The sequence below is a fragment of the Papio anubis genome, chromosome 19 (genome assembly GCF_008728515.1).
Source record: "Papio anubis isolate 15944 chromosome 19, Panubis1.0, whole genome shotgun sequence".
Classification (NCBI taxonomy): Eukaryota; Metazoa; Chordata; class Mammalia; order Primates; family Cercopithecidae; genus Papio; species Papio anubis.
The window spans coordinates 71237969-71259229 of record NC_044994.1 but is presented as its reverse complement, the minus strand read 5'-3'; the positions used below and the strand labels follow the sequence as shown (position 1 = coordinate 71259229).

General features: G+C 47.7%; 1 protein-coding gene across 15 annotated transcripts in view; it reads right to left on the bottom strand.

Annotated features, from left to right (window-relative positions):
- Positions 1 to 21261, bottom strand: part of ATP9B (ATPase phospholipid transporting 9B (putative)) — a 287191-nt gene that overhangs the window by 35186 nt on the left and 230744 nt on the right. For 14 of the 15 annotated variants that reach the window (XR_002518773.2, XR_002518774.2, XM_009192938.3 and 11 more), the window contains 4 exons: positions 10223 to 10384; positions 9427 to 9519; positions 3079 to 3162; positions 2499 to 2669 (listed from right to left, as the gene is read on the bottom strand). Coding sequence is in view for 13 of the 15 variants with exons in the window: in XM_009192938.3 (XP_009191202.2) it covers positions 2499 to 2669; positions 3079 to 3162; positions 9427 to 9519; positions 10223 to 10384 (510 nt within the window). In the remaining 2 variants the exon portion in view is untranslated. The remainder of the gene's footprint in view (positions 1 to 2498; positions 2670 to 3078; positions 3163 to 9426; positions 9520 to 10222; positions 10385 to 21261) is intronic. The other variant, XM_017951876.3, reaches the window with a different exon arrangement.

Genomic DNA, 21261 nt, shown 5'->3' with positions numbered 1-21261 from the left:
GCTAATCACACTTCTTTATTCAACTTTTTGGCTATACAATACAATTAAGTTTAGTAATCTAAACTTTCTGAGTCAGAATTGTTCTCTTGTCATTTTGAATTTCTACATGAACAATTACTCTGAAACCAGATACAGCTTCATGACACACTTCCTACTGCGATGATGACATACTTCGTACTGCGATCATGACACACTTCCTACTGTGATGACACACTTCCTACTGAGATCATGACATACTTCCTACTGCGATCATGATACACTTCCTACTGTGATCTCAGACGGATATGATACAGCCTCATGACACACTTCCTACTGAGATCATGACACACTTCCTACTGTGATCATGATACACTTCCTACTGCGATCTCAGATGGATATGATACAGCCTCATGACACACTTCCTACTGTGATCATGACACACTTCCTACTGAGATCATGACATACTTCCTACTGCGATCATGATACACTTCCTACTGCGATCTCAGACGGATATGATACAGCCTCATGACACACTTCCTACTGCGATCATGATACACTTCCTATTGCGATCATGATACACTTCCTACTGCGATCTCTATGATACAGCCTCATGACACACTTCCTACTGCGATCATGACACCCTACTGAGATCATGCCATACTTCCTACTGCGATCATGCCACACTTCCTACCGCAATCATGACACACTTCCTACCGCGATCATGACACACTTCCTACTGCGATCTCAGTCGGATATGAACAGCCTCCTGACACACTTCCTACTGCGATCATGACACACTTCCTACTGTGATCATGACATACTTCCTACTGCGATCATGACATGCTTCCTACTGTGATCATGATACACTTCCTACTGTGATCTCAGATGGATATGATACAGCCTCATGACACACTTCCTACTGTGATCTCAGATGGACATTAGATCTTACAAGTCTCCTCACCATGCAGACCTCTAGACAGCAAGGAAAACAGTTGCCCATTTTCTGTCCATGGCACAGCATCTTCATCGAAGCTTGAGGGATGTATTTTTTATCTGAAGTTGGCAAAGCTTTGACTTCTGACACTGTCCTTCAGTTCCGTCCCTCTAGTCTAGATATACAGCTTTTCTCTGAAAACTAAGTTACACTTTTTTCCATTCTGAGCCCCAGGTCCTTGAGGTAATGCTAACATAAATTATCTTAACCAATCTGCAGTTGACCTTTTGGCTTCAATGAGAACATGTGAGGAAAGCTCCTGAAAAATAAAACTTACACCACAGGTGCTAATTTCCCCTGTGTAGGAAGAGGACACATCAGTAAGTGAAAGAGCCAGAGAGCAGGTCGGCAGGCACGGAGCATGGGCCCCGCCACACAGCATCTGGGGGAAGCCACCAAGAAGCATGGCCAGGATGCCTAACCTCTCCCATCCAAGGGAAACACTCACATTTCGCAGACACCATATTTAAACTGCCAAGGACCACACAGCTGGATGAGACGCGGCACTGCCTTGGGGAGCACGGGGAAGGTGGGCACTGCCTGTTGGAGATGGGACACTGCTGCTGGGAGCATGGTGTGGGTGGGGGCATGAGCCACACAGCCGAGGTGGAGGGGGTGTCCTCCAGCTATGGAGAAGGTGCTGGGAAAGAACGAAGAGCCAGAGGGAGGACAAGCAGCTTTGCACCTGCCCTGCACGTCCAGCCATCTCTGGGGCAGGCTCTTGCCGCTGAGCCCAGCAGTGAGAAGCGGCTTCCACGGGGTGTCCTTTTGTGCTTTCTGAGTTTGTGACAATGTGGATGCATTATTTCTTCAAAAACATCAATAAAATGGATGTAGTGCATGTCTGAATATTCTATATTCTCAACTCTAATATGCCCTGAAGCACGAGATGATTCCAAATCTGGCACAATTTAACCAAGAATGAAGCCAAAGCCCACATGAGGCCTGAGTTCTCACGCACTCCCATCCTCACAGAACACGTGCTGTCACACTGGACGTACCCGGAGCTGTGAGTGCTCACAGGGGAGGCACACAGGCCCCTGCAGGAGGAGGCCACGTTACACAGAGAACACAGTGGCCCAGCCTTGCCAGGTGCAGGGTTGTGACAGGCTGGGGGCAAGGGCATGAGTGCCAGCCAACCCAGGAATGGCTGCAGACGCCTGGCCGGCAGTGGCCAGGGTGATGGGCACTGGCCCCATGCGTCCTGTCGGGGGGTACATAACCATCCCTGGGAAATGGCATGTGAGAGTTTGACATCGCCAGGGCTGGGACCAGGGCTCGGACCAGGGCTCCTCTTCAAAAAGGCCAGGGTATCCAGAGAGGGAAGAGGTGTGGAGAGGAAGGTCTAGGGCAGGGACGGCGTGGGGACTTGTGTGTGCAGAAGGAGGGGAGCTCGTGGGCAGCTTTGCTTACAGAGCTCGCTCACAACCACGGCCCCACAGGAGTTTCACAAATCAGCGTGCCCAAGAAAAGCAGTTTGCTTCAGCACAAGCAGCACGCACCAGCAGAGGTGAGGCTGCGGTACCTTGATCCCGGCGTTGCGCAGCATCTCCAGCGTGGGCCGCACGTCCGCCTGCAGCTGGTCCTCCACGCCGGTGAGGCACAGCAGTTCCATCTCCCTCTCCAGGCTCTCAACTACCGCGGCCACCTTGAGGGACCTGTCGTGCATGCTCAGCTTGGCCTGAGTGTATCGGCTCTGGGGACAGAGAGGGAGGCGGCTATGTGCACACGTGTGTACGTGCTCCACGTGTGTACTCCACAGAGCTGGACTGCACGGGCTCTGGGGACAGTGGGGGAGGCGCCTGTGTGCACATCCTCTATGTGTACTCAACTCGACTGGACTGTGACCACTTAGGAGTTATCCAGCACAATTCTAAGGAAACTGGCACTTCTTTGCTTCTGTGATACTCCTTTCCCAGCAGGCTGGAGAAGTGGTGGAAACAGAAATGCAGAGAGGATCACCCCATGCTCCTGCTGAGTGAAGCTGCCTTCACTCCTAGAGCACAGCAGTCCCAGCTCTAATTTCATACAAAGACAGGAAGAGCTAATTTCAGCAGAAGGAAGGAAACGTCGTAGGAGGATGAGATGGCTGGGAGTCAGCTCACCTCAAAGTCCTGGTACTGCTCCTCTGTCAACGCCTTCTTTGCAACCACGAGGGTCCGCAGTCCTTCGCGAGCCATGTTTCCGCACTGGAAAAGGAGAGGCCGAGTCACAGGTGGGCCCCACAGAGCCCCTGCAGCCGTGTGTGGGGCCGGGGTAGCACCACACTCTGACTGTTGGTGCCCTGCCCTCATGTCCTGTGCTCACCTTCATCATCAAGACCAGAGGCGACTCAGCAGACGGACGCCTTTATAAACAATGCATCCTTTTAACCTCCCGACCTGTCTGGTATCACGAATCCTACTAACCCCTTCACTCGAGAGGCAAAGACACTGGATGGAGTTGGGGCGCCTCCGCCTGGACTCTCCTGGTGCCTAGCAGAGCTGCCTTTTACCACAGCACGGGCTTTTCAAAAGAACACACTCTGAATCCTTAAACACCACCCCAGAGTGTGGACACCAGACTGCATGTAACAGGAACACACGGAGGGTGCACGTGGCAGTGCTGGGGACGGGGCGAGGGGAGCACCTGGCGCCAGGGAGGGCTCCTGGTGTGCACGGGGGGAGAGGTGCACCCCCCTGGCATGTTGTAATACCACGGATTTAGAACCAGATGGCTGGGCCTGAAAACTGTTTCTACCACAGACTCTGTGTTTTTGGGCAAATGACCTAATTTTTCTGTGCTTGTTTCGTCTTTAATAGAAATGGGCTCATAAGAGTGTTGCTCTGGGACTAACCCTGTGAATCTGTGTAGTTCTTGTTGCTCTATTTTAAACATGCATGTAACTGGCCTCGCACGGCAGCCGATCACATGCAGTAAGTGCAGTCAGTGATGGAGGGGAGGGCAGGAGTGCAGGGCCGCGGTGAGAGCTAGGGTTGGTGGGGACACGGCCAGATCCCAAAGCTCATGAGCCTCACCCTGCATTCCGGCTTCCAGAGCAGGGGGGAACCCTGCAGGAGTCATGGGCCTGGTGTGCGTGTTGAAGCAAGACATGGAAATGCCTGCAATGGGCACATGAAACAGGGTTAACCGTGTTCATGGTCAGGGAAGGCGTCAAAATAAAAAAATACGACTTTCCAAATCGAGGTAAAAGTGCAGCAGTTTTAGCTGGTGATGGGGCGAAGAAACAGGCTCTCTGGGACAAGGTGCAAACCTTTCCCAGAGGGGTGGTGCAGGAGCAAACCCGTGCGGAGGTAACACTCTCAAAGTTAAACTGCTCATACCAGTGACACACATCCCAGTCCTGGAAGTTCAACCTGTACTTAAAAAGTAGACCCTGATGTCCACAAGAGGTTGACAGGTGCCATGTTGCTTTTACATGAACAAGGGTCAGGTTTTAAAAGGCTTGGACGAGAATGCTCATAGTCAATAGCTACACCCTGCACTTCCACATAGCCAGCAGGGAGAATCTGGAGAGCTGCAGAAGCCGGTTCTGGAACTCTGCGCTTTCTATGCCATTTCCTTGTGTGCAAAGTGAAAACAGCTCCTCCCTCACATGGTTGTGGTGACGTGAAGGACACCCAGCGGGACAGGCCTCGCAGGGCCACAGGAATAGACACAAGAAGCACGTGTTCCTGCAGGGCAGGGTGAAGAAACAAACCCAGCCCACTCTCCTACCCGGCACAAGGCGGTGTGGGCGACTGGCAGAGGTGGGCAGGAGGGCACCAGTGGGCCTCCTACCCAGCACAAGGCGGTGTGGGCGACCCGGCAGAGGTGGGCAGGAGGACACCAGTGGGCCTCCTACCTGGCACAAGGCGGTGTGGGCAACTGGGCAGAAGTGGGCAGGAGGGCACTGGTGGGTCTCCTGGGGGACCAGGCGGGTCCACGACTTAGCTGTGAGCACACACAGTCCTGGGCAAGGGGCCAACGTCTGGGGGGTGCAGACAAGAGGCAGGGATTGGAGGGTGCTGGGCTCCCGGACAGCTAAGGGGGTGCTGGGGCTGCCAGGAGACAACCCCACCCCCCTCTGCTGTGTGGACCAGGACAGGGCTCAGGACAGTGGGGCCCTCTTCCAGGGACACACAGGGACCTTACAGTTGATTACTAAGTGCTGGGTGAGGTGTGCCTAAGCTTTAAATTGTGGTGTGTTTTATGAAACGTACATTTAAAAAAACAAAGTAATGAACACCAAGCTATATAACTGTCCAAACTATCAATTTTTGAATCTAGCAGTTTCTACTTAGTTGCCCAGGCTGGAGTGCAGTGGCGCGATCTCGGCTCACTGCAAGCTCCGCCTCCCGGGTTCACGCCATTCTCCTGCCTCAGCCTCCCGAGTAGCTGGGACTACAGGCACCCGCCGCCTCGCCCGGCTAATTTTTTGCATTTTTAGTAGAGACGGGGTTTCACCGTGTTAGCCAGGATGGTCTCGATCTCCTGACCTCGTGATCCGCCCGCCTCGGCCTCCCAAAGTGCTGGGATTACATGCGTGAGCCACCGCGCCTGGCCTCTACTTTTTTTTTTGAGATGGAGTCTTGCTCTGTCTCCCAGGCTGGAGTGCAGTGGTGTGATCTCGGCTCACTGCAAGCTCTGCCTCCCGGGTTCACGCCATTCTCCTGCCTCAGCCTCCCCAGCAGCTGGGACTACAGGTGCACACCACCACGCCTGGCTAATTTTTTTGTATCTTTAGTAGAGACGGGGTTTCACCATGTTGGCCAGGATGGTCTCGTTCTCCTGACCTCGTGATCCGCCCACCTCGACCTCCCAAAGTGTTGGGATTACAGGCGTGAGCCACCGCGCCCGGCCTAGCAATTATTAGGGCTAACATACTTTAAGATGCTTTAACAGCAACCCTCCCTGTAGAGAGGTCTTCTCTGTGTCCTGGAAGGTCCTGAAAGATTGGCTGCTTAGGACTCTCCATCCAGTTGTTGTTGACTCCCTCTTAAATTTCAAATTTGAGGAACTCTTCCAAATTTTAACAGTGTTTATAAAGCTCCTATCTCTGGCAGGTTTAGCAGTCTCTGGCATTAGGGTTGATAATACAAAGAAATCGGTGGTAATCACATCTTCCTGAAGCCCCAGGAACTTTCTGCAGCTCAGGTGGATACTCCCAACTCAGCTACGGCCCACAGTGAGTCCCGCAGAGGTGGTGCAGCTGCAAACCCGCCCGCCACCATGATCCTCGGCGAGAGGAGAGGTCTTCTAGAGGCTATCTTGGTAACCTCCAAAGAGAATAGAGCTCTACATTATAGCTAGAGAACAACTATTCACAAACATTATTTTCAATGTACACTTAAAACATTAAAAATGTGAACGTTGATAATGCAGACAGTTAAGCAAAGATATCCTAAAGAAGTTAATTAGCTACATTTGTTTACGGAAAAGAAGATCAAACACTAGTAAACCTGGTTTGTGCAAGGTTGCACTGAACACTGAGAGTCTGCATGGTCGGGAGAGGAAATGCGACAGTGCCTCTAAGGAAGTCTCCGCCAGCCCTCAGGGTGGACGTGCAGCAGAGAGGCCAGCTCCGCAGGCAGCAACAGAAAGCCAGAGATGGGCAGTTGCGGCCCGGAGAGCTGGGGCTTTGGGCATCTGACCTTTCTCAGCACTGCCCAGGAGAAGTGTTGAGAAACCTGCAGGCACACCGTACACTTAGAAACACATGACGGTGCACGCATGCACATCACAGCCCCCAGTCACGCGCAGAGACCCTGTCGTCACCCATCATCTCTCCTGGGCAACAGGCAGCCCTCCGCATGGGAGGCCCCACTCTAATGAAGCCAGTGTACTATCTGCTGATCCAGGTTAATTTGTAGGCAAATAAACATTATTGAACTCTTCAGATTTTTTGCAATTTCTTTTCAATTCATCCAGTTGATTGGATTTGACGTTGGTTTGGAGGCTGCAGGGATGGCAGGAAGGGCTGGAGGAGAGGTATGGGTCTAGCACCCCTCTTCATGCATCCATCCAACAGCTGTGTCTCTTCCCGTCTCCTGTTCAGGAATCGGAATAGTGACCTCTATAGGGTCATGTGTTACAGGAGACAAAGGAGGTGACAATTACTGTGAATTACAAAGGCAAGGCTGTCATCCGTTATACCTCGTCATTCCCAATTTTAGCTACAGATGGCTCTTAAACAACATGGGTTTGAATAGCACAGGTCCACTTTTACGCAAATTTTTTTCAGTAAAGCGTATGCGGAATGAGCCTGCGCCTCCTGCCTCCACTTCCACCTCCTCCACCTGTTCTGCCTCTGCCCTCCTGAGAGAGCAAGACCAACCCCTCCTCCTCCTCAGCCTCCTCAACATGAAGACCGTGAGGAAGAAGGTCAGAAGGTCATTACGATGGCCCACTCCCACTTACTGACGAGTAGATACATTTTCTCTTCCTTATGATTTTCTTAATAACACTTTCTTTGCTCTAACTTACTTTCTTGTAACAATGCAGAATGCAATTTAAGTAACATACACATTGTGATAATCAATCTATCCCTGTTACTGGTATGGCTTCGGTCGACAGGAGGCTATCAGTAGTTACGTGTTTGGGAGTCCGAAGTGATAGGCTGATTTTCAACTGTGTCAGGGGTTGGAGCCCCTGACCCTCGTGTTGCTCAGGGTCACCTGTGCTTGTTTTCTTTACGATACAATGTCCAGGGCCTAACTCAAGTTTGTGTTTAGAGGGAAGGAAGCCAATCACCTCAACACCTCCAGCTATCCAGAACATCACTATTTTAAGTCTGTTCACAGACTCACATATTCTTACATCTCAGGTTTGCAAAAACTGGTTCTGTTACGTGATCATGGAAATTTTTTTTTTTTTTTAACATTTGGAGAACACAAGTTGACAGCCAAGAATTCAGCTCTAGAGGAGCCTGAAGGAAGCGGAACGACGCGCTCGAAGAACCTGCTGCCTCGTTTAGTCTGTGATAAAAGGAAAGGCTTTCATACTACAGTAGTGCCACAACAGACACTGATGAAGGGACAACAATTTATCTAAGGAAAGAAAATACAGTGTTGAGAAAATAAATGTACATAGAATTTTTAATAAAGTTATCTTTGTGAAAAACATATGACATTATCTGTCTGTTGCAAGACATTGATTGATTTGACCTCATAAAGCTAAATAAATTAAACAAGTATTTTACAATAATTGCACGTCATTATGACCAAAAGTAATTTTTATGGCATTTTACTAGGTCTTCAGGGAGTTTAATTTATTCATGTCCCTGATTAAATGAAAGAACCCTGAAGGAGACATTGATTCATATTACCAATACCACTGTGGACGTCGGGTGTGGAGGCTGCACGGACAGACCATCTCTGAGGTCCCAGGGTGGGAGGAGAGGCTCTGAATTCCAACAGCAACACGCACACGGCAAAAAGGGCCGTGTTGACTGCAATGCCAACAGTCTGTTTTCCTCGGAAATCCAACCACTGATTTATACATAAGCTTAACGATAAACAAAGCCACCTCATGAGATGACCCACAAATCCTGGTTACTTCAGGAGAATTTAATGAAATATGGAATTGCTTCTTATTTGTATCTTATGTTCTAATTTTAGGTGAATCTTACGCACAAATTTGCATCAGGTTAAAATTCTAATGAAAATGTCCTTACAAATATTTATGTTACAAAAGAAATACATTAAAATATAACTTTGATTACATATAAAGTATTATTTCAGAATAATGAATGATTGATAATGCCTTCTATTTCTCACTATTATAAACAAAATATTCTTTGAAAGGACCTACTTGTATAGACCGACATGCACTCACCCACAAAACAAAATGACTGTTATTCACATAGAAAGTAAACTATTGGCTGGGCATGGTGGCTCATGCATGTAATCCCAGCATTTTGGGAGGCCAAGGCGGGTGAATCACAAGGACAGGAGATAGAGACCATCCTGGCTAACATGGTGAAACCCTGTCTCTACTAAAAAATACAAAAAAAAAAAATTAGCCGGGCTTGGTGGCATGTGCCTGTAGTCCCAGCTACTTGGGAGGCTGAGGCAGAAGAATCGCTTGAACCTAGGAGGTGGGCTTGAACCTGGAAGGTGGAGGTTGCAGTGAGCCGAGATCACGCCACTGCACTCCAGCCTGGCTGACAGAGAGTGTCTGTCTCAAAAAAAAAAAAAAAAATTAAACTATTTATAAATAAATAGACAGGACTCCTGTCCTTTCTCCTTTATGAAATTGAGAACTGTAAGCATTTAAAATAATTTAGTATAAATGATACTGTGTTTGACAACCTATGTGGTTCCCATCAGCACCTGGTTTGACATTTTGACAGCTCAATTTATCCAATGATACCACCAGTGTCTACAAGCTGGGGAAAGGATATCCTTTTTCCGTCATCTATTCAATAAAGTTCACAAAAACACTGTGAACCACGTGAAGAATCACTCACGTACCTCCTCTTCCAGCCAGTCGTTATACTGCACGATGGGAGACATGGCCACATCCGCACCCTTCATGTAAAATGTGATTTCTGCCGTGGATTCATCCTATCACAGAACAGGAACAAACAGAAGCACATTTAGGCTGCATTGCTTGGTGCAAATAACTGCTAGTCTAATAAAACACATAATGGAAAAAGCAATTCCTGTGAACAGTGCTCCTGTGTGGTAAGCTACTCACACGTGTTTCTACACAGAGGGCTAGTCCCGCTCTTCAGCACTAGTGCCGTCAGGATTGAGAACATGACTGTGCATCCTGAGATGCTGGGCTGCAGGTCTGAATGTGTTAATAAGTATGATTTGGGTTGCATCCATTCTCTTAAACTTTTACAGTTGGATTGAATGCTTCATTGTTTAGTCAACTTCCAAGACATGATTTTGGTGTTTACTAAAAAAATCAAGGTACATTTTGGCAACTTTATGGTCATAAATCAATGTTCAAAAGTCAAACTCTTTGGCATCTTATTTTTGTTGAAATCAAAACAGCTTTAGTTGTTGATTTCAAAAAATAAATAAATTCCACATTATTGATTCTGGCTAGGTTGACTTAGGAGAGTTATTTTATCTCACTAGAGACACAGTGGCTTCTCAGACATAGATTATTAGCTTAGATTTCATTTAAAAAAAAAAAACTGCAACAGCATAAAGCACTTGAGTAAATATTTAACTTTCTTTTGGGAAAATTTGTGTCTAAAAGGCCTGAAAACGAAATGTCCGAAGCCGTCGCACAGCACCCTCGCCGCAGCCTCACCCTGACGATGATGCCCATCCGCTTGCTCTCCGAGGTGAAGGGGAACAGCTGCAGGATGCAGAAGCTGAGGACCTGGCCGCTGGGCGTCTTCAGCTGCATGGAGGTGAGGTCCCTGCTGACCAGCGTGAGGCCCACACTCTCCGTCCACTGCACCAGAGCGACCTATGGGAGACAGCAACGCCTGAGGCCAGCACTGACTCAGGAAAGCTGCACGTGGGCGAGCCAGCACGGCGGTGCTCAGAAAGTTCACCAACATGGGACAGCTGCAGAAAAACTTAGGTGTTCAGAACGTTTTGGTTTCATGGCTAAGTATATACGTTTGAATAACATTGTTCTAGAGTAATCCTAAGCAATATGACCAAAGTCACTTGGTATTATTCTTTTTTTTTTGAGACGGAATCTCGCTCTGTCACCCAGGCTGGAGTGCAGTGGCGTGATCTCAGCTCACTGCAAACTCTGCCTCCCAGGTTCGCGCCATTCTCCTGCCTTAGCCTCCCGAGTAGCTGGGACTACAGGTGCCGCCACCACGCCCGGCTAATTTGTTTTGTATTTTTAGTAGAGATGAGGTTTCACCGTGTTAGCCAGGATGGTCTCGATCTCCTGACCTCATGATCCGCCCGCCTCGGCCTCCCAAAGTGCTGGGATTACAGGTGTGAGCCACCGCACCCGGCCTGGTATTATTCTTTAAAATAAAGACCATGATGGATCATAAAGACTTTCTTTACAATTTGTGTTAACTGCTCCCTAGAGCCAGATGGTGTTAAAATCGAGAATGCAGCTCACCCCATCAGTCTGGGGGCAGGGAGCAAGTGACCCGACTTTTCAAGGTTTCTCCCTCCCCAGTTCCATGGACTCCATGAAAGGGGAAATAGTTTGAATCTCATGTTTACAGTATTTATTTTTCTAAAATAAGAGATAAACTGGTGAGTAATTAACTCTATTAATGTGTCTACATGTAATCTTTGCCAGTTTAAAGGAGACCAAATAGACAAGGAGAAAGCAGGCCTGGGTTCTAAGCCAAGTGTGGAAGTCGGCACTTCTGTGGCCAGGCCGTCATTCTGCTGGGAACACGCTCCTCTTCTGTCAAGTGGAAAATGACTTCCAAATTGTTTTGAGGCCAAAATAACATGAGTGATTCCCTGGCATGTGGCAGGTACTCATAAATATTCTTATTGGTAATTATTTACTGATTTATTAGAATTTAACAATCACAAGTGGAAGAGCAATTTTTAGAGTTAATATTTTGTGACCAGTATTTTATGACAAAAAGTATTGTTTTCTGATAAAAGTCTGTCTTTATAAAAGGAATCTCCCTACCAGATATTAATTAGAAAAATAGGGTATACCAATCCTATTATGCAGCTAAAGGCACACTAACCACGGAGAGCACACCAACCACATACAGCACGCCAACCACGGAGAGCACGCCAACCACAGAGAGCACGCCAACCACGGAGAGCACGCTAACTATGGAGAGCACACTAACCACGGAGAGCACGCTAACCATGGAGAGCACGCTAACCAAGGACAGCACGCTAACCACGGAGAGCACGCTAACCACAGAGAGTATGCTAACCACGGAGAATAAAGAACACGGAGGAACACGCAACTAATGAGAATAACTATGCAGGAAACATGCTAACCATTGAGAGCACGCTAACCACGGAGAGCACGCTAACCACGGAGAGCACACTAACCACGGAGATCACGCTAACCAAGGACAGCATGCTAACCACGGAGAGCACGCTAACCACGGAGAACACGCTAACCACAGAGAACATGCTAACCATGGAGAGCACACTAACCAAGGACAGCACGCTAACCACGGAGAGCACACTAACCATGGAGAGCACGCTAACCACGGAGAACACGCTAACCACGGAGAACACGCTAACCACGGAGAACACGCTAACCACAGAGAACATGCTAACTATGGAGACATCGCACCACGAGAGCACGCTAACCACGGAGAGCACACTAACCATGGTGAGCATGCTCTCTCCAACGTCCCCCACCACTGCAGGACAGCCCAGAAACACAGCCGCTTCCTTCGGGGTCTCTCTCACCTGGGTAGCTCCGCCACTAACAGCACTGAAGCACCTCACGGCCTGGGAGAGGCCTCTTCTCAAACTAATTACCTTGGCTTCACTCTTCTTGACACTGCTTTCAGTTTTAAATCTCTACTCTAATTTTAGCAAACAAATGTTTTAAAATCTTAGTTCTTGAGAACTCAAGTCACTTTAGGAACATTTTAAATTCTAGTTCTAGTGTCCAGATATGTTGCTTTCATCTAGGGGTTTCACTATTCCTCCTGAGGATAAGCTCACACTCTAGAGACACAGTAAAGTTCTCCTCCAGGCCCTGGGCTCAGGCTGTTCACACCCAAACCCACACCCCGTCCCTATCCCAGCCTACAGAACAGCCATGCCAAGGCACCACTCAGAGCTGCAGTGGGGATTTGAGAAATGAGGTGTGAGGGCACGCGGTGGACAGTCAGCAAGGCCACCAGGAGGACGCCAGGGCTCCATCCTCACGCTTTCTCACAGGAGCCTTCCAGACATGCACTCACAAGCAGACCAGGAACCTTTTTTAAAATCAGATTTCGGCACCTCACGTCTGACCACAGAATACCTCCAGCATGATTCTCTCAACTGAGTGGGTGATTGGGTTTTCTTTTTCCATGTTTTGAACTTGACACAGCAGGGCACTGTGGGGAGAGGAAGTGTGAAGTGATGAAACCCTAACACCATGTGAGGGAGGGAGTGCAGATGATTAATCAACACCATGTGAGGGGAGGGAGAGGTGAATTTTAACAATGAGGAGGAAGGAGGGAGATGAATGGAGGGGAAGGATACCCCCAACACCAGGAGGGAAGGAGATGGAATAATGGACAATGGAATAAGGGAAGGAATGGACAGGAAGGGTGGAAGGATGGAATGGAAGGAATATACGATGATGACCCTACAAGTGAGAGGAATAAGGGGTAGAGATGATAATCTCTTAAATTAATTAAGGTGAGGAAGGATCGTGGCAGAGGTGGACACCCTAAATCACGTGAGAGGCGAGTGCAGAGATGACACCCCACACCTGCGTGGAGGGAGGCAGAGATAGGTGGAAAACACCAACACCAAAGCCCTCTGGCTCTGGAGACGCTGTGTGCAAGTGGGGAGTGCTGGTAGCAAAGCCAGGGATCGCGATGGTGTCACCGATGCTGCGTGGAGGTGACACGCACCTGTCCCTCCTTTTCAGGGTTGCCCAGGTGCCACTGCCACTGATCCAGCCCCACAGGCAAGCTTTTGAGAGGACCGCAGTGCAAAAGCCCCCGCTCTTTCCCTATCATGTGACCTCAGGTGACTTACCAAACATTTTTTAGGCTCTAGTTAAGGAAATAAACAGACAAACAGGCCAACACACATATTTACACAGTTTTAAATGATGTGTACTGAATCTATCAGCATTTACCTTTTATAAATTTCTGATACTTTAAGAAGTTTACAAAGTAAAGTGAGCTTGTGATATACGGAATAGAATGATTCTGGAAAAGCAGTATTGAGAGGGAAATTATAACTACTGTCCTACAATTTGCAGTCATTTCAGTTACAAAATCCAGTGTGCACTTCTACAAAAAAGGCATAAGAGATGGGAGAGTCAAACACCTTTTCTCAACTCAAGTTCTTCATCTGCATCCCAGAGAGCAGAAGTGCTACGAGGCGCCATTTTCTATTTCCAAGGATAGTACCAACTGGTCCCGCTCTAGACTGGGGAGGAAAGAACGCGTCACACAAATAACCTGTGCCCTCTGGCATCTGGGGTCCCTCCTTCCCAGAACCTGGGAGAGGGGCTCAGGGGTTCAGGGGCGCAGGGGCTGTGGGTTCCCTTTTCCAGCAGGGACCGGGTCTGACCTCGGCCATGGCCTTCATTTTCCCTACATGGCTCTCCAGCCCCACTGGTTTACTCCACAGCCCCAGCTGCTGAACACACTTCAAAACCTGCTTTCCGAAGAAGGAATGACTATGTACAGTGTTGGAATTTCTCCTCAGCCCAAATTTATCATCTAGAAATACAAATTTCATTTAAACGAATAAGACCATACAGGTAACTATTTATAAATTCAGGGACAGCAAAATGTTACGTATTAGATTAGCAACTAAGAAAACTGAATGGTCTAGAATTACTATTTTTCTATAAGCAACACTCTGAAGTGAGGCAACTCGTTTCCATATTTAAGGGAAAAGCAGCCTTCCCTCTTATTAATTAACCCTGCAGGTAAGCGCCAGCGCAATATGCTGGGTGCCTGGTCAGCACCTGTTGGTCCTCCAGGTAGTGGGACGTGGGGCAGGGTCTGGTCTCAGCCCACAGCGCTGGCTGAAGAATGACACCCCAGGAGCGAGTCAGACCTCAACCCTTTTCTGCTTGAAACTGTATCTGTGGGTGGATTGAAAAATTAAAAGACACCCTTATAGGGGAAACACCTGCTTGGTATCTAAAACCACGAATCAAATTTGGAAATGGGCCTAATAGGCTGGCATACTGCAGGGCATTTTGGTCTGGGCAGAGACTTCTTGAGTAAGACCTCACAAGCACAGGCAACCAAAGCAAAAATGGACAAACAGGACCACATCGGGCTAAAAAGCTACTGCACAGCAAAGAAAATAATCAACGCAGTGAAAAGACAACCCACAGAATGGGACAAAATATTTGCCAACTACCCACTGACAAGAGATTAATAAGCAGAATCTATAAGATTATTATAGATTCTCAAACGACTTAATCGGAAAAAACTGAGTAATTCAATTAAAATATGGGCAAAAGATCTGAACAGACATTTCTCAAAAGAAGACACACAAATGGCCAACAGGTATACGAAAACATGCTCAATATGCTTTAATCATCAGAGACACGCAAATAAAAATTACAATGAGATATCACCTCACCCCAGTTAAAACAGCTTCTACCCAAAAGACAGCAATCACAAACGCTGGCGAAGGAGGAGGTGGGGAAAAGGGAGCACTGCTGTTGGGAATATAAATTCGTGCAGCCCTCTGGAGAGCAGCACGGAGGTTACCCCCAAATCTAAATACAAAGCCACCATATAATCCACAATCCCACTGCTGGGAATATCCCCCAAAGAAAGGAAATCAGGACACTGAAGAGCTCTCGGCACCCTCGCGTGTACTGCGGCGCTGTTCACGGGAGCCACGTTATGGAATCAGCCGCAGTGTCCCTCACTGGATGCACGGATGAAGAACACGTGGTGTATACACAATGGAATATTATTCAGCCATCACTAAAGAATGAGACCCTTTCATCTACAACAGTGTGAATGGAACAGGGGCCCGTTACGCTAAGTGAATCAGCCGGGCACAGAGAGACAAACGCTGGGTCTTCTCACCCTTACGTGGGAGCTAAGAAAAAAACGTTGAACTCCCAAAGATACAGAGTAACATGATGGTTACCAGAGTCCGGAAGGATATCGGGGATATCACGGATAGGGGTAACAAAGGGGGCTGGTGAATGGGTACAAAAATACAGTCGGATAGAAGGAAGAAGATCCAGCACTCGGTAGCACGACAGGGTGACCTTAACTGACAAGAATTTAGTGCATATTTTACAATAACTAAGAACGGAACGGGAATCGTACTAACACAAAGCAACGACGAATGCTGGAGGCGACGGGCATCCCAATTACCCTGATTTGATCATTGCATGTTGTACGCTTGTACCAAATATCACATGTACCCCATAAGTATGTACTACTATGTACCCATAATAATTTAAAACTTAAAAACTTAACATAAGACATAAAACATAAAGCAAGACTAAATCAAAATCCCCAAGTCTCCACCATACTTCAGGCCTGTCCAACCCTGGCTGAAGTACTAGATTTAACTTTGCGGAGTGTTGAGAACGTTCTGCTCTGGGAGGCACCTAGCATTTCACCTTTATAAACCTGAAGCTTCCCACTCTCACGCATGATTGATACATCTTCCTTTTGCTGAAAATAAATGGAATGAGCAAATTTTGACTTTGGTCTGTTTTGCTTAAGTGTCTTAGTAAGAAGATAAATTACACATATAGGAGCAAATTCAATGCCTAATGTGTGCCAAATACTGTGAGAAACTGCTGTCTGGAAATTCTTTGCTTGTAATTTTCATGCTTTGTTGGAAATCAGGGAAGGGCATACTCACTGAGGAAGTGCTGATGTGGCCAGGACTGAATCCACTTGGCCCCATCGCCCCTGCCTGAGGTGGCATCAGGGTCGGAACCCTCTCCTACTGATGGGAGCTGCCTGACTGTGCCCCGAGGATGCACCCGGGAGAATGTTGGAATGGTTCTGCGCCCCACATTTGGGGTGGTGTGCTGTGCAGTAACGGTGGCAGACGTCACCCCTCGCTGTTGCAATTCTGACGCGGGGTTAGAGGTCGGACGGCGCTGCCATTCTACGGACGCTACAACTCTGGAATCCCATGCCTGTGTTAAACGTTCAATAGCGTGTCACCCACAGGGCTTGAATTAGAACTCCCTCTCTGACTTTCCCGCATGTTACTAAGTACACAGAGAGTCTAAAATTGTGCTGGGGATGATGCAGTCCCGTAATTGAGGGCATCAGCGACACGCTCCACATTACCAAAAAAGGCACACGGGGGTCAGCAGGGACCCATCGTAAGGGAGGGAGGCGGCACCTGGGCATCGCCGTCTCCAGTGGGAAGTGAGGGTGTAGCTCTACCATTGCTTCTTCCAATAAAACTTCTTCCCCACAAGCTGTAAATGATGCCAAAGCTCCCAAGGCTGATTTCCAATTCACACAGTGAAAGGTTACGATTACATTTTGACCTGTAAATTGCATCTTTCCGTGCACACCCTGTCATCTCATTGGTGCCCCACTGCAGTCAGGACTGAGCTTTCTATATTTGGTGACTCACATCTGTTTATTATTTAGTTTACGCTCGGTTTCACAATCCATTTGAGCAAACAGTAGCTTATAACAAAAATCAGTTTAACTTCTTATACCTAGCCTAGCATTCCATCTAATTGTTTTTAATTTGTAATCACCTTGAGGATTAACTCTATATAATGCCAACCAGAAAAAAAGAATATCCAAATTTTTCATAAGATATAGATGCTTGAATTACTGTTCTAATGTAACTTGCCTATTGTTGGACCGAATTTTGACAATATAAAATTAAACATAGCCAGGCACGGTGGCATATGCCTGTAATCCCAGCTACTCGGGGGGCTGAGGCAGAAGAACAGCTTGAACCCAGGAGGCAGAGGTTGCAGTGAGCTGAGATTGCACCACTGCACTCCATCTCAAAAAAAAAAAAAAATATATATATATATGTGTGTGTGTGTGTGTGTGTATACATGTGTATGTGTGTATATATATATATATATTTGCCGGATGAAATAACTACAAGAAAAATAATTTCAGCGAGGATATGCAGTACTTTTAGAATCTTTGCTCCTAAATTCATACCTAAGTACTCAGGACTTCATGCAGACCTGGTCCCCCTTACTGAAGATACATCAGAGGAACCGCTGGTTCCCATGGACACGGCAGATTCTCCAGTTTTGGTTTGGAGCTTTCATATCTTATTTCATGCTCTGCAGCTCTGCAGCAGGTGAGTGTGGGGACTTCACTAGGTGAAGGCAGCCTAGCGAATTCTCTTTGTACATCTGAAATATAGTCATGGCGTTCTTTTTGGAAGGCTCTTAGAAATAACTTACATCTAGGGACAGCAGATGTAGAAATTAAAAGAAAACTGCAAAGGATTGATGAGTTTGAGTCTATTATCTTCCTAAAGACGTTTGAGAGATTAAAATATACACTTTCCTAAAGTACGTAAGCTCCCTCCCAATGTAAAACCCACAGCATCCCGAGGAAGTGGGACAGGGTTTTTCAAGCAATGAGGGCAGGCGGGTGGGAGTTCTGCATGGCCAGCCAACCAGATGGCCCACATGCAGATCCAGTAAAGACAACCTGTCATTACAACTCCCAACTTCAGAATCAAGCTGTACGAGCAAGACTGGGGATTAGCTTCCAACAATAGACAGTTATGGAGACTGACGGCAGCTAGCTCAGTGTCAAATACATTTGTTAGAGACCCATTCTCTGACTGTCCCCCTGGCCCGGCCCCGGGGCTCTCATGCTCCTGGTGTGTGTGGAGTGCTGGCTGCCTGCGGCCAGGCCCTCCCCATCACTCTCCACCCTGCGCTCTTAGTTTCGGCTCAACCCCAGGTCTCCAGAAGGCCCCGCTGACCACCTGATCAGAGCACTGTGTGCCCCTCCCCTTCCCCGGCAGAGGACATACTCGCACTGCGCCTCCACTGCGTTCCAGGGACCAACACTCCCAGGTCCGGGCTCCTTCCCTCCCAGAACCTCAGTACCCCACACAGGTCCAGGTGCGCTGTGCTCACCGATTTAGACTCATTTCTTGAATACATGAAAGCTGAAAATCTCCTGTTTAAAATGATTTAAAAGTGGAAAGCTGAGTGGAATTCTGAAGACACGGCAAAACCACAAATGGGACACATTCTCAGCAATCCGTGTCAGGGCCCTGGACAGCCTGGTGAGCTCACGGCTGCTGCAGGGCAAGCTGGGCTCTGAGTTGAAAGAGAGTCGCTCTCTCCCTGAAGTTACTAGTGTGCCTCTCAACCATTTATTCACATATAAAATGCAAATCACCTGAAAACAGCAAATAGGTTAATAATAAATTAATTAAATCAAAGAGTATTCCTGTGAGCCAAGTTCTGTAGATGCAGAAATCATGGCAATATTTGCTTCAGGACTTTATTTTAGATTTATTTACATGGAGAATCACATACATGTATCACCCCTACAATCAATTCAATCCCGAGGAACTCGAAACTGAATTCTGGCAATAAATGAAATGGAAATGTGGTGCAGATATTCTTTAGGCTGGTTTCCTTCAATCTTTTTGTGCTATCAATGTGGGACACTGAGGACAGTGATTCCAGCTGCAGGACTTGTCTTGTTAAGCGGAGAGAGGTAGGCAAGGAAACAATGAGGAGGACAGCGCAAGCCAGTGAAGCAGAGACACCCACAGAACGGTTCAGTGTTCCCTCTCGATTCACTCACATTAGCCAGGAGAGGCGGGGGCCCCTCCCAAACTGTTAACTCTTCCCTCCTTATTCACTCACATTCAAACACTCTACATATACAAGGACATTTTATTTTCTTATTGAAGCACTTCTGGAAGTCAGCTTACATGTCTTTAACAAGAGACAATATTTAACAGTGCTAAAATGTTTGTTCCTCAACCTTGATTTTTAGTGTCTGACATGGGTTTCCAACTTTCCTGAAAGTGAAGCAGAGAAGCCCTTCCTTGCTTCCTTCCACTGCAGGTCCCAGAACACCCAAGGCCCTCCAGCGAAGGCACAACCAGCTGTGAGTGAAATGGGAGGCTGCAATGCTGGCACTCACCAGAATACCACACAGATGGTCATGATGACCCTGTCCCTAGAAAAGCACTTTTCTTCCCTAACATTTTAAACATTTTTCCAATTTCACAAGGACACAAGTTAAAGGAAGACCATACCACCTGGAGCTGTCACCTTGTTCTGCAGAGGAAATATGACTGGGTGATCTATAGTGAGATCTGAAGCTGTGCTACCATCTGCAGTGACCCTGTGTCTCCCATACAATTACAAGATAAATACTAAAGGCCAAATATCACAAAGAAGAAACTGGTTAAACCACTATTGTAAAATAATCACAAAAAAGGACAAAGCACTTAAACATATCTGAACTTTTATTCGGTAATTTTCTGAAAGATGCATATATACAGTGTTTCTTCAAGTTGTCAATAAAATCTGAGCAAGCAGCAGGTTCCATTTTTAAAAGCTTAAATCCATACGTGACTTGGACAGCCTTCGTTCCTACCTAAAGTCCTTGTCTTGTCCTAGGTCCCATCCGGGACGTCACATCTAGTTTTCTTTTTTCTTTTTTTTTTTTTTTTGAGACGGAGTCTCGCTCTGTCACCCAGGCTGGAGTGCAGTGGCCGGATCTCAGTTCACTGCAAGCTCCGCCTCCCGGGTTCACGCCATTCTCCTGCCTCAGCCTCCCGAGTAGCTGGGACTACAGGCGCCCGCCACCTCGCCCGGCTAGTTTTTTGTGTTTTTTAGTAGAGACGGGGTTTCACCGTGTTAGCCAGGATGGTCTCGATCTCCTGACCTCGTGATCCGCCCGTCTCGGCCTCCCAAAGTGCTGGGATTACAGGTGTGAGCCACCGCGCCCGGCACATCTAGTTTTCATGTCTTCTCTTGGCTGTTACAGTTGCTTGGCCCTGCCCAGTTTTTGATGACCTCGACAGTTTTGAGACGTACTGGTCGGGTATTTTGTAAAACATCGCTCAATTTGATTTGTCTGGTGATCTTCTCACGAGTAGACTGGGGCTGCGGGGCTGGGGAGGGTGACCATGAAGGTGAGGTGCTGCTGATCACATCCTGTGGGGGCTGCGTCTAGCAACGCGGCTTTTCACTGCTGACGCTGACCTTACTCACCTGACTAAGGTCGTCCATCTCCTCCTTTCCCCCTTTCACCCCATGCTCTTTGGGAGGAAGTCCTCGTGTGTAGCCCACATCTAGAGGAGGAGGAATTATGCTCCCCAACTTGTGGGTTCAGTAGCTACACACATGATCCTTTTGCACAGAATTCTTGTGCATGGGAGATCTTTCTCTCCCATTCATTTATTTATTCCTATCAGTTTGGACTCCTGCATATTTGTTTCATACTGTGGGCTATAATCCAGGGCGACCGACTCTGCGGCTCATACGGTTCCAGCATTCACCACAGGGAGCTTTTCCAGTTGGCTTCTGTGTCCCTCACACACCCTCTGCCACGCAGGCAGCTTTTTCTGTTTGTTTGTTGGCTTTGAGCAATTCCTTACTTTCTGGCAGTACCAGACGCTCCAGGCTCAGCCTGGGTATTTCCTGCCTTGGTTCTAGAATCAGCCATTTCTCCAAGGAGCCCTGTGTGGGTTCTACCACACGATGACCACGTTTCCACCACCCTGGAG